The following is a 13,722-nucleotide window of genomic DNA, read 5'->3' as shown; positions in this document are numbered from 1 at the left end:
TCAACACCCTCCCCTGTGTTTCCTCTCACCCCTTGATGCGCTCACTGCCTTCCGTTAGCACCGGTGCACACTCAGAGGACGGGGCCAGCCTGATTTCAGAATCATCGCCCCATCTCCAGTCCTCGCATCCTCGGCATATCTGCCAAGACCCTAGTGCGGAGTTGGTACATCCCAGGACACAGGGAGGACATGCAGGGCAGCAGGGCTTGGAAGGACACTGTCCTGTCTACCAGATTCCAACTGAGAAGCCGTGTGACGTGAAAACTTTGTCAACTCATTGTGTTACTCAGACACAGATAATTGACTTTTCAAAGTAACTAACCAACGATTACTACGAATACTTATAATCATGAGTTATGACACTCCAGCTCCTGTCTGGGAGCAAGCTAACAGGCCGAGTTTCTGTCATTCTTTGTGGCACTCACACACGCATAGTGACGACACCTTGTTCTCGAACAGCAGGGAGTGCTCTAGGATCCATTCTTTGATTTGTGCTTCACAACATCCCTGGGAGACAGAGAGAGTTCAGCAGGTGCATGGAACTTCAGAGCAGCCAGAGTGCCTACCAAGGGAGGGTGAGCAAAGACATGTCTTCCAGAGAAAGCGATATCTGAGCAAGGGGCTTAGAGGGAACTGTGAGGAACACTGGCAAGATGAAAAATGTTGACACTGACAAATACTTTTAGGGACAAATGTAAAACAAATCATTGCTAGTTGCAATGAAACAGCGCAGAGGTGAGGGTGCCCTCGGAAGCAGGCAGGGAATGACGCATTTGCCGCCCCGGCTCCTCCACATGCTGAGCCCACGCTTGCTTGCCCTTTGCTTCAGGATGTACTGTGGACAGGCACCCAGGGAAGAGGCAGGCCTCTGACCTGCACAGTCGCGTCCCTCTTAGCAGGCTGCAACAGGGAGGACCAGAGCACGGGGCCAAAGACAAACACATACAACAGAACTTAAGCCGAGTCCACATACGGCCAGGATGTATTCCCTTGCTACTGACAATCATACACAGTGCAGAGGCCTTTGCCCCCTCTGACTGCTCTGGCTCAGCAAAGAAACTGCAAGTCGGATCAGTCTGTGAGTCTGTGATCTTTCCTGCCTCACCATCGGTCCTGGCCTCCGTCTACCCCGCCATCTCCCTGCCTTACCTTCCAGCTCCTGTGAGGGACACCGGATGGTCAATGAGGTATCTGAATTTATCCCTTCGAACAGGGTGATGCCAGACGCGGTCTACAGGGCGTGGAAGAGTGCCCTGAGGAAAAAACAGAAACGCATGGGTGCCCAGCAGAGGGCACTCCAGCCCAATCAATCTGCCCTTGACTGGCCTGGCAGGTACATTAAGAACACGTGGGTACTCAGCAAAACAGGAGAATTTCTTACGAACCGGAAAGAGATTTAAAACTAGAACAATCCTATAGGGAACCAAAAATACTAAGGGCGGAATAATGATCATTTTGATAAATATACAGAATAGCAAGTTAATGCAGACACTCAGGTCTTGCAGACAATCTGTTACAGCTGTGACCATGAAAACAGCTCTCGGGCAGTAGTCAGTGGGACAGATGCCTGGGCCAGACCCTGTGAAACACCCTGGAGGGCCTGGCCCACCTGCTGCCTTTAGGACTCCAATTCCTGCCAGTTCTAGACTTCAGCCCCAGGCTGCGGCAGGTGTCCGGTGAGGAAATCAGCAGACAGCAGTGTGCTCTGCGTCTGTCTGTTTCGCAAATAAAAATAAAGCAAGAGGCCAGAGCAGTGGCCTGGCATGCTGAGCCTACTGCACGTACCTGCAGTACCAGCTTCTCACGGCCCCTGTGCAAGGCACGGCTACTCTACCCGGAATCCAGCAGAGGAGGATGACCCAAGTTCTTGAGCCCCTGCACCCATGTGGGAAAACCTGAAACTCCTGGCTTCAGACTGGCCCAGCTCCAGCTGTTGCAGCCATCTGGGGCGTGAACCAGTGGATGGCAAATCTCCTCTCTCTGTCTTCCCTTCTCTCTGTAAATCTACTTTCCATTTTTAAAAAATATATATCTTTTGGGCCCGGTGGCGTGGCCTAGTGGCTAAAGTCCTCGCCTTGAAAGCCCCGGGATCCCATATGGGCGCCAGTTCTAGTCCCGGCAGCTCCACTTCCCATCCAGCTCCCTGCTTGTAGCCTGGGAAAGCAGTCGAGGACGGCCCAAAGCTTTGGGACCCTGCACCCGCGTGGGAGACCCAGAGGAGGTTCCTGGTTCCCGGCATCGGATTGGCGCGCACCGGCCTGTTGTGGCTCACTTGGGGAGTGAAACATCGGATGGAAGATCTTCCTTTCTGTCTCTCCTCCTCTCTGTATATCCGGCTTTCCAATAATAATAAATCTTTCATATATATATATCTTTTACAAAATAAAACAGAAGGATTTTAAGGCCACCTATACTAACTAATACACATTCAGGGAGCAGCTGTGAACCGGCTAACAAAAGGCGATGGCACCACCGGCTCTCCACGCGCACACCGACGCACCCTCGGGCTTTTTGTCTTCTTCAGAGGCAGCAAGTACTCGGGACAGGGCCCAGCGTCGGCCGCGTAGGCCAGCGACAGCAGCACCTCCTCGGGGATGGACTCATTGCTGAGGCCTGCGGGCAGGGCTCCGGGATGCTCTAGCATGCTTTTCTTCCCCCTTAGCTCAGGAAGGCCTAACAAAACAATGAGAAAGAAAAGCGGTCACTGTCGCTTTGTCGTGGAGTTTGAGAGTTCTCGACTGCCGCACCAACCCCCTCTACATGTTTCTGAGAAAGGCTGCCTCTCGTTGAGCAGAAACAGCAGGGACATTCCGAGCACTGCGTCACCCAGCTGCAGAGTCACGCACGTGTCGTCTGCCCTGGCCCCGTTCACTGAGACACGGGCTCAGAGGCTCTATGATGACAGCAAGCAATGTTCTTTTCCTCATCCAAGAAGCAAAGCAAGAGGGAGTGTACAGCCAGCCCCAGGTTCACCGCCCGAGCGCAGGTAGGTCACGGCTGGGCCTGGACCACAGCCAGGAGACAAGCACCCAACCCAGGTCTCCCACCCAGTGGCAAGGACCCCACCGCCTCAGCTGCCACCTGCTGTGTCTCAGCCCCACAGCCGCAGGCAGCTGCAACAAGCGGTGGCAGCCCAGGCACCTGCTAGGCAGCACAGGCAGCTCGCCCACTAGGCCACACGTCTGCCCGGTTCCCCTTCGATGTGGAAAGGGCAAAGGAAATCTCTGCCTACAACGGCCAAGCCCGGTGGGCTCCTTTCTTGTACAAATTCACAGGTCAGATTAGCTGCTCTGAGTGGAGGCAATGATGGGGTGGACGGGATTGGGTTTCGAAGGGTGGAGCTGGGGGTGGCTGTTCGGGGCAGGACCCCGTGTCAGAGGGCCTGGGTTTGAGACCTGGCTCTGCTCTTGTGTCCAAGTTCGAGCTATCACTCAAGGAGTTGGTCCCGGAGCTGGGCCTCGACGCCCCACGGGGAGTGTGCAGCTGCAGACTTGGCCTAACCCAGCCCCAGCGAGTGTTGGCATTCGGGGTGTGAGCCAGCACTGGGACCGTCTGGCTCTGCCTTGCAAGCACGTCACCCGAATGGGAGTGGGCAGCACCGTTTGCGCCTGTCGGATCTGGAAGCCTACCTCCTGTCTCTCCCTTGGCCACAGCTGGTTTTAACCTTCTCCCTTCCGGGGCTGACACGGAGGTTAAGGAGGTGGGGGGCGTTCTCGGGAGCGACATCACCAGCAACGCCTCCTGTCACTCTTCAGCACTTCCAAACGCTCTTCCGGAAAGAGAACTTAAGAGACAAGTCAGGGCGGAGGACGGTGGTCGTCCTGCGGAAGAAACCAAGTCAGTCAGCAGAGGCCGGCCTCGTCCACCTCGCTGCAGGAGGTGGACACCACCTCGCCCTCACGCTCGCTCCCCGGCCGGCAGGGGCGCAGCCGGCGTCGGGCAAGCCACACCTCCGATCCGCTCTCGCCAATCGTGTTTCCCGCCGGGCCCCGGGCGGCCTTGCCGTTCCCCGGAACGCCTGCGCGTCGCCATAGCAACCCAGGACCCCGAGCCTCAGCGGCCGCCGCGGGGGCTGCCTTCGGCGGTGCCGGTACACAACTCCGTTCTCGCGGGGGTCACCGGGAATTTCAAGTCTCAGCTGAAGCTCCGGAGGGAACACTAGAGAAGAAAATTGTTTATTCGGACCCGAAAAGCGTCCCGGTGCCCGGGCTTCCAGCTGCGCGTCCGGCCGGTGCGCAGGCGCCAGAGAGGCCGGGGCTGCCTCGGGGACGACCTGTGGTCTGGCTGCCCCACCTGACATAAGCCAAGTGTGGTTTCCACAACTCTCGGCACTTTTTGCTGTTGCTTTTATTTTATGGGCTTTTCTAACAGCCAGACTGAGCGTGAAGGCAGAGCGTGGCCTCCCGGTGCGTGGACTGCCGGGCCTTGGCGTTTGGGCGCCCCAGGGAAGGTGGAGTCCTGCTGGTCTGTTTTGTGGTGTGGCCGAGGCAGGAAAGGCGCATGGCTGGACCGAGCCCGCAAACCGCTCGGACTGCTGGCTGCAAAACCCCGGCGCTCAGGAATGAGATCCCACTCGGTGCTACTAGGGGCCATTTCGTTTGAAGGCGAAGATGTAATGGCAAATCATGCATCCCAGCGTCTCAGTGTCTGTAGGAAATAGCTTGGGTCTTATTTCCAGTTGGCTTTTCTTTTGTACCAGTACAGCGCCTGGGTAGATGCCTTCAAGAAAGATTAAGTAACGCAGAAAGCGTTGAAATCCATGCATAATTTTTTTCATGGAGATATTTTGCATCAACTTTTATGTATGTATTTATACATACATTCATGTGTATGTTATATGTATGAGATTGATATTCTTAAAAGCTTATTTTTATTTCAAAGGCAAGAGTTAGAGACAGATCTTCCATCTTTTGGTTCACTTCCCAACTGATCAAGCCCAGAGCCAGGAGCTCCTTGTGGGTTTCCCACGTGGGTTCCAGCCTTCACAAAGGGTGCCCCTGAAACGGAATGCCTCCAGCTACTTTAGACGTTGTGTGTGCCTCCAGAGATGCGTGCGTTATCTTTAGGCCGAGGGATGCTGCCATGTGATGCTGACGTAGTCTGCGAGAACAAACCCATCTCTGTTCTCACAGTACACTGGGTTTCTACAGTCGGTAAACCCAATGACATCCACATGCCACAAGCAGTTTGTCATAGTGAAGCTACGAACAGGCATACCACCCACCCCCTTTTTTTAAGATTTATTTTTATTGGGCAAGCAGATTTAGAAGAAAGATCTTCTTGTCCACTGCAGTTGTTGACTGCAGTGGCAGGAGCTGAGCCAATCTCAAGCCAGGAGCTTCTTCTGGGTCGACCGTGTGGGTGCAGCAGGGTGCCAAGGCTTTTTAGGCCATATTCCTCTGATTTCGCAGGCCATAAGCAGGGAGCTAGACAGAAGGTGGAGCAGCTGGGACACAAACCGGCACCCATACGGGACGCCAGTGCTAGCAGGTGGAAGATTAGCAAAGTGGATCATTTTGTTGATCCCAGGCGTCCCCATTTTACAAATGAGTCAGGTGCTTTGTGAACTGGGGTCCAAATGCAAGCCTTCTAAATCTAAAGGGACAACATTCAAGCTTTTAATGATGCAGAAATCCAGCTCCCTGTGGCTTTGCTCCTGATTGCACTGAGTCCCCTGGTCCAAGGAACAGAGACACGGCCTGTTTCTACAGACAGCTTTCCTGTGGTGCTGCACGGGCTGCTGGGCAGGAGCGCTGTAAGCAACTCCACTCATCGGCATAGGTCTCTGACATGTGGGAGCAGCATGGTTTCCCAGTCCACGTGAGCTGCTTTCAGGGGATCCTGGGACTGTTAATTGATCTGTAACCTACCTGACATCTCAGTTCTGCAGGCCGAGAGCCTAGCATGCCCTGGTGTTTGGTGAAGCCTCTTCAAGGCAAACTGCCCTCCAGAAGCCAACAGCCAAGCCTGCCAGAAGCCTTGGCTAAGGACCTCGAGGTTGCTCCCCCTGGGTGGCCTCTGCATGTCAGACAACCTAAAGGTGCCACCTCCGGATATTCGCACAGTGGCGGCATCTGAATTTTGCAGGATGGTCCAGCCCAAGGGAAAGCATCATTATCTTGCTCCAAAACTGGTTTTCCATCTTGAAAATGCACGTATTCATGCTGACAGACACATTTCATTGGAAACCTGAAGCCCACCGGCACCCACTGCAAGCGGGTCCCTCTTGGCCCTGGGGAGAAGATGGAGAGCCAGCTAGTGCTGCTGTTTCATCTGCGTCTGGGGCCCACCACTTGCCTGTAGTTTGTACCACAGCTCCCCTCCACTGGTCTGGACAAGAGGGCTCCTGTTCTGTTAGCTACGCCTTCTGGCTACTTTCAGCCTATCGTTTCTGAGTCTAGAGTTAAAGAGGTAACACTGAATACACTTGAAGAAGCTATTTTTAAGCACTTGCCTTGTGAGACCATCTCATCCACTGACTGATCCCAGGATGCCAGGGAGCTGGGGTGGGGCGTCATGACGCAAGGCCCCGCGCCATCACCTGCTTCCTGGCACGGGATATGCGAGCAGGCACTGGAACCCAAAGCTGAACCCCAGCTCCAACCCAGGCTCTCTGACATGGGAAGTGGGCATACCAAGTGTTATGATCTGCCCATGAACATATTTTAAAAACAGATACGGTTTGTTTTTTCCAAATATATTTATTGACCATATTCTTTACATATGCAGTATTTTTCCATTTGAAGTTTAAAATTTTGAGAAGTAATGCTAACACAATGTATCCGAAATAAGTGATGCTACCAGGGATCTGCAGGGAGGAGGAAAGAACAGGAAATCAACCTTTCATTCTAGAAATGCCTTCTGAAAACCACCTTGGTTGAAAGCCCTGGGATCCCATATGGGCGCCGGTTCTAATCCTGGCAGCTCCACTTCCCATCCAGCTCTCTGCTTATGGCCTGGGAAAGCAGCTGAGGACGGCCCAAAGCCTTGGGACCCTGCACCCGCGTGGGAGACCCGGAAGAGGTTCCAGGTTCCTGGCTTCGGATCGGCGCGCATCGCCCGTTGCAGCTCACTTGGGGAGTGAATCATCGGACGGAAGATCTTCCTCTCTGTCTCTCCTCCTCTCTGAATATCTGGCTGTAATAAAATGAATAAATCTTTAAAAAAAAAAAAAAGAAAACCACCTTGGGTTTTCAAGAGGCACCGTAGCTCTCAGAACGCTATGGATGAATACGCAACCCGGGGGCGAACGCCCCATCCTCGCGCACAGCCTCCCTGGCAGGTGCATGGGAATTCACACGGTCGTTCTGAAGGACGTCGGGTGGGGGGGGAGGAACTGTCTGTCCAAAAGGTATTTCAAACCCTCGGTAGGAATGAAACCCAGAGATAAGACACGAGACAGACCCTTGTCAGCATGTGTTAACGTAAATGATGTGACGCCCTACACAAGGCTAGTCAGCAAGTCACGCGTGCTTCATGACCAAAAGGGACAGTGTTCCATGCGTAAAACCCTGAAAGCATTCTTCACACTGGCAGAATTCAGGCCTCACTCGCTTCTCGTCCAGAACAACTCACTTCATCTTTCTTAGAACGAATGAATCTCTTTTCCAGGGGCTGGCCATCTCTCAATAAGGCAGAGCGAGCTGAAAGGGGGAAGGTGGAAATCACACTGCACGCTGTGACCGAGTCAGGTGTGGGTGGGAGGGCCTCTCTCTATCCAGGTCCAGTGGCGAGGCAGCTCATTGGGGCAGGCGCCTTACACATCCTGTGTGTACTCGCGCGTGTGCAGCATTTGAAATAAAAGTACACGTACTTGCTAAAGACAGCAGTCAGGGCTGAGGTAGCAAGTTGCCGAGGCGCAGCAAGCTGTGGCCCTGTTCCCACCAGGGATCCTGAGGTAGTTACTGTCCTCTACAGATGAGGAGAACCCTGGCTCTAGTCCACTGCAACTCTGCCCATGGCCACATTCGCTGGAAATACGGGGCGATGTTACTCGGAGCTTTAACTCCTCCTCCCCCCTCCCGCTGCACGCTCAGGGTGGGTGTTGTGGAGCGGGCTGGATGCGTGGACCATCTTCATTTCACTCGGAAGTAGCTGTAGCGCGTGTTTCACGAGTTGGGCTTAAGTGCAGCTGACTCAAAAATGACTATAAAAATTTAAACTGTCAAACTCACAAGGCCACTGCATGATTACAGTCACGTTAATTTTTCTTTAATAGCCCCTCACTCTGTCCTACCCCCAAATTAACTTAGTTTACTTGAAATACCTACATCCAAAGCTGAAACTTTTCGTGTCAAGACCACGTAACAACTAGCAAATTACATCTTCTTAAGCTGAGCACACCAAATGAACCTCTTTTAAGCAAATATTTTCTCTAGACTTCAATTTTTCAGGCAAATGTAATTTCAAAATTACTGAAACCACAAAATGAATTGTACAACATAACGTGTGCTTCCCAAGATAATTATTACAATGTACTTTCTTAATTGGCCAATATTAATTGTACCTTGCAATACTGAGAGGACAAAATATTTTTCCCATTATTTTTCTTTTTAAATGTTATGGTTATTGATGTGTTAAATACAGCTTCACTTTTCTAGTCAAATTCTGAGACAAGCAACTTTACCTAGGGAGCTATGGTGCGTTGATTCAACAAGCCTAACTCCATTCTGTTTCATTATCCAGGATCTAAATAAGAGTGTCTAACAAATTTAATCCTAAACACAAGAAGAACAGAAAACGCCCTTAGGGATCTACTGAGAAAGCGCAACACTGTACCTACTACCTCACTGTTCTCTTGGATAATACACCCAAAGTAATGGCCATGACATTATCTGCCAGGAAGGAAAAAAAACAATGTAACTAAAGTAATTTTCACCCATTAGCAAGTAAGAAAATAATGAATCTTCCTGAATACTTCAGCAAGAAGTTTATTTTTTTCATTTTATTTAAAATGTGTGGGTGGCAGTTTAAAGAAGAGACTTGCTACGATCAGCTGGCATGAAGGTCATGGTTATCAAATGAGTTTCACAAGCAGTGCTCATTTCTTCATGAATTCATGTGTTCTTGCAAGTTTCTTAGGACGGTGTTCTCTGAACAATCTGCAGTTCAATACAGACCCAGTGCTGTCCCTGAAAATCTTGGGCAGAAAAATCACTTATAAGCAAAAGGGAAAATGACAGTTATTTAAAAAAAATTCCTTGACTGCGTCTATAAATGAAGTGTTGTGATGAGGGAGCAAAGTCTCATGACAGTGCGAACTTACACGACTTCGTAACAGAAACAAAGACCGTTCGACATCCTGTCCCTCTCAAGACTCGCTGTTCCCTGACCTAATCTTGAACCCACCTGTTCTCTTGTTATGTTGAAAATACAGTTATAAATCACAACAACAGTGTATAGATCAATGCTTGGGAACAGGCAAAACAGGTGTGCTTGTGTCTGTCAAAGCTGGAATTAATGTTTAAAACTGGCCCGAACTCAACTGGATCCAAGGCTGGAGAACAACCGGTGACTACGCAATACACTTCCGGTGCCGTTTCAGCAGTGTCTATGGAGATACCGTATCTTCTGTGAGACTCCAACTAGCCTTCGGCAACTCCAAAAGCATTACTCTGGTATCAGCAGAGCTGTCTGAATGCCAAGAGAGCCTCTCGGTTGGCTACTGGAAGCATCCACAGTCATCTGAATGACTCCTATGGCTCACTGGCTTGGGTGCAGATGAAATACAGGGTCCCTGCTATCTTTATTCCGCTCCAGCTAACAGAATTATCCCTCATACACAAAGTAATTCCTGCACAGCACTTCATAGCAGGGATGGACATGTTATCACGTGAAAGTACATTTCTTTGAAAATGATCACATTTTAATCTTTCATCTAAAAATATAATTCTGTTCAAAGTCTGAGCATAGTAACTGAGGAAATGCAGAAGCCAGCTTCTGGATCCTTAATGATCACTGCAGTAGCAATGGAGTGAGTTAACACTTCTCTTACAGACTAATGCATTAATCTGCAAAAGACTTCAGGATAAGTATTTATTAGACAATAACTGTACCAAAAGATAATTCAAAACTTCAGAGACCATGGAAATACTTCAAAAAACTCATGGGAAATGGAAGTAAAGGTAAGTTCTATTTCTAGTACAAAAAACTTGTGAAATCCATACATAATTCTTGTGTAACAGAAAATTTCCAGGGAACATCTAGAATATGCATGGATTTCAAAAATATTTTTACCAAAAGTAACTTACCTTTTAGTTTCTACTAACTTTCAAAAGTGCCCCTGTATTCTTAAAGTTACAAAATTATCTTCCATGTAAGTTTCATGGTAAAATAATTTAAAAATATGGTTGACACTGCAAATATTTCTTTAAAACTTTAGAATCTCTGAGATAAAATTTTTTTCCTTCCCACTTGTGGTTCTGTCAGGATGTATTATTAATGGGGGAAAACAGAGTCTATAGTGGAAGGCCTCTTTGTCCTGCATCAAAATGATAATCTGTACTGTATGAAGAAGCTAAAACTTGAGCAGAACTAAACTTTCTCCAAACAAAATATAAAACGTTAATATATAACAAGATTACGTTTGGAAAATAGATTTCATCTTTCTACCAGAAATAGCAAAAACAATTATTCTACATTATCTTCTTTGTATGTTTAATTAATATTCCTCCAAACAGTATCTATGAAAGAAATTGTAAGCCATAGATGCTTAAATGATGTCTTCACAAGTGTGATGGCTAATTCAGCAGCCAAGAAAACTCGAGGTTTAGTCTGGTCGGACGGAGTCAAGAAACAAAACAACTACATTTACTGAGGCTCAAGCTGACAGACTTCTCTCCCTGATATAAAGCAAGTGTCTTCCTCAGGATGTCTGAATAGCCCAGCTTCTGGTGACCCGGAAATAGAGTGAGCCATCAGGAAAGCCTGGAGTGTTCCAAAAAAAATACAGGTAACTTCAGTAGCAGCTGGAGTCAGTTGGCCCCAAACCAGGCAGAATGTTCCAACTTCAGTGAAACGAATGAAACACCATCCCAGCTCCTAAAACACGTAGCGACAAGTCCAGGAACGTGGCCGGACATAATCCAGAAAGGTGGGCTATGGGGAGAAAGAATGGGAGGTTAATTTATTTGTGAAATCCAGTGCATAAGATGTGGAGATAGCGAAGGCGTTTTAGAAGCACAGCTATAAAATGCCCGAGTGTTTCAGTCATTCAAAAAGAGAGAGAGAGAGAGAGAGAGAGACAGAGAAGGAAGAAATTCAGTAAGTCAAAAGACGTTCAGTGCCGCAGTGCTTTTATCTACAACACAGAATTCTTCGATTTGGAAGCTTTGCGTGAAGTTCTTAAGTCTAGGAAACTCTAGACAATTGAGTATTTCTGACCAAATTCCAAACAGGTAGCATTTCTTTCTGTATATTGTGTTTTCAATTACAGATACATTCAATTGCCTAAGATCTAAATCGTGGTAGGGTAAGGATAATACATGTACAAATAACCATAATGTAGATTTTAATTATCCAACTATTTTAAGGGGGAGCAGATGACATACTATATAAAGATTCAGAAATAGGGCAGAAGAATAAGAATCTGAAAAGGTTTCATGGAAAACACACATCCAAACTGGATTTGGAGAGGAAAATCCAATCTGATGTGGGAAACCCAAATGTGCCTTTCCTGGCTTTGCAGCAATGTCTCAGCTTGTGGATACAGTGAAGTAGACCTGATCCAGCAACAATCCCCAGAAGTATTTTCTCAACCCTGGTGCAATGAAGCCGACGATGGGTCAGAATTATCAAGACCACACTCAAGCAGCAACCTCGGGACATTCTTCCCCACACTGGGCTCTCTGGGCTGTCATCAAATGACAGTCTCCCAGCCTCGGGACTGATGCAGTGTGACAGCAAGGAGGGGGTCTTCCTTCCCTCTGTGCACATGGGAGGAAGAAAAACAAACAGAAACATTCAACTCACCTTCCTCCGCGACTCTTCCCCACCCTCATCAGAGGCTTGCACTGGCATGCAGCCCTCCTGATTACACAGACATTAAAAAAAGAAATCCGAGTAGCAGGAGTAGCATGGCAGGGAGAGATGAGTCCAGAGAAGTGAGTTCAGATGTATAAGGGGGACTCAAGGAAGAAAGGAGAGTTAGAGCAGCACAACAAGAGAGGGGACAGGAAGAAAACCATCTTGGGGAGAGGAGCTGGTTGGATGTCACAGGGTTTAGGAGAACGCTCCAGGGAGATGTATCAAGAACGTGGTCCCTGCTCCCACTTCCAAGTAGGACAGTTATCGATACAGTTAATAACCAAAGCCCTAAGCATCAATGAAACCAGGACCAGGGCTGTGGCTTACAGGTAAACCTGCCACATGTAGTGCCAGCGCCCATGTGTGCACCAGTTCAAATCCTGGCCCCCACTCCACTTTCGTTTTCCTTTCTTTTTCTAATACTTTTCCTTAAAAAAAAGAAAAAAAGAAAAAAGAAAAAAAAAAGCTTTATTTGAAAAGGAGGATTTACAGAGAGGAGAGGATTTAGGCACTGAGCCATCACTCTGGGCCCTGCTCCATTCTTAATCCAGCCTCCTGCTATGCCCTTAGAAAAGCATCAGAAGACGGCCCAAATCCTTGGGTCTCTGTGCCCACAGGGGAGAGCCGGCAGCAGCTCCGGCCACATGAAACCCAAACATAATTATTAACAAACAAAGAATCAAGGGAAATACAATCTTAGGCAAGACAGCATTATGGCACTTTTCTAAGAGTTTATTATTTGGGAAGAAAGAGATAAAAACAGTAACATATGTTTAGGTTGTAACGGTAAGGACACACGTCATTGGGAAAACCCTGGAGAGCACCTAAGTTTTCAGGAGACGTGAATCAAAGTAGAAGAGGCTGAAGACAGAACAGTAAAATACAATTAAAATAAGACAGAAAACTGAGACCTGGGAGAGCTCCATATGATGAGACAGCACACAGCGAGACTGAATGATGGACTCCAGACTCGCCTCCCCTTAACACTGAGCAACCAGGCTGACAAGCGACTTTCCTATTTACTAATGCCCCCGACCCTCCAGCGCAGGGAACAACGTTCCTCTGGCCCTCCAGACTGGGGACTCACGTTTTTCAGAGGACAGTGCTGACGGGCATACCATTCTTGAGAGTAAAGGCACAGAATGACTCCGTTGCCCAAGAAAAGCGAAGCCCACACCAAAATGTTCCAAATTGGCCTTTTCCGACTATCATTGACAATGAAGTTGAACGCCACTAAAGTTAGAAAAAGAAAAAACATATTCATAGTCATCAAAACATCAGGATATGCAGGGTTTCTGTGGAGATCTACTCGTGAAATTTATTTTATTTTTTTCAAATAAAATATTTCCATAATTTGATACTGTAGCACATGATCTCATGTAGCATGCAATGAACAACTGTTCAGGTCCACATTTTATTATCATCTCCAGTCTTTCAAATAACAATGTGGCTTCAGTGCTGAAAGGCACTAATTAGTAACTAATTATTCACGTAATTATTCAAATCCTAACTAGTCCCACTCAAAAAATGGTCCATTTTCCAAGCGTTCTAAGGGTGTAATATGACAGTTGTTGCTAAGAGACAGCTTCATGTTATACCAGACCAATGTTTCCACCGAGATGCTCACGGTTACCAGGTTCGCATCCCTGTTTCAGAGTTTAAACATCTATTCACTCAGTAGTCTGACCTCCTGACAAA

The 13,722-nt window shown here is 48.3% G+C and overlaps 2 protein-coding genes across 6 annotated transcripts in view; both read right to left on the bottom strand.

The window, feature by feature from the left end:
• AXDND1 (axonemal dynein light chain domain containing 1) overlaps positions 1-3,832 on the bottom strand; it is a 67,754-nt gene extending 63,922 nt beyond the window's left edge. For all 4 annotated transcript variants that reach the window (XM_058660993.1, XM_058660996.1, XM_058660994.1 and 1 more), the window contains exons 1-3: positions 3,630-3,832; positions 2,501-2,673; positions 1,150-1,253 (exon numbers count right to left, since the gene is read on the bottom strand). In XM_058660993.1, coding sequence (XP_058516976.1) covers positions 1,150-1,253; positions 2,501-2,673; positions 3,630-3,726 — 374 coding nt within the window. In that variant the 5' untranslated portion in view covers positions 3,727-3,832. The remainder of the gene's footprint in view (positions 1-1,149; positions 1,254-2,500; positions 2,674-3,629) is intronic.
• A 6,003-nt stretch (positions 3,833-9,835) lies between these two features.
• SOAT1 (sterol O-acyltransferase 1) overlaps positions 9,836-13,722 on the bottom strand; it is a 50,809-nt gene continuing 46,922 nt past the window's right edge. For both annotated transcript variants that reach the window (XM_058660730.1, XM_058660731.1), the window contains 2 exons: positions 13,112-13,257; positions 9,836-11,097 (listed from right to left, as the gene is read on the bottom strand). In XM_058660730.1, the coding sequence (XP_058516713.1) occupies positions 11,041-11,097; positions 13,112-13,257 (203 nt within the window). In that variant the 3' untranslated portion in view covers positions 9,836-11,040. The remainder of the gene's footprint in view (positions 11,098-13,111; positions 13,258-13,722) is intronic.

Source organism: Ochotona princeps, chromosome 2 (assembly GCF_030435755.1).
Source record: "Ochotona princeps isolate mOchPri1 chromosome 2, mOchPri1.hap1, whole genome shotgun sequence".
In the NCBI taxonomy this organism is placed as follows: Eukaryota; Metazoa; Chordata; class Mammalia; order Lagomorpha; family Ochotonidae; genus Ochotona; species Ochotona princeps.
The sequence above is the reverse complement of the archived record's forward strand: the minus strand, read 5'-3'. Positions and strand labels throughout refer to the sequence as shown.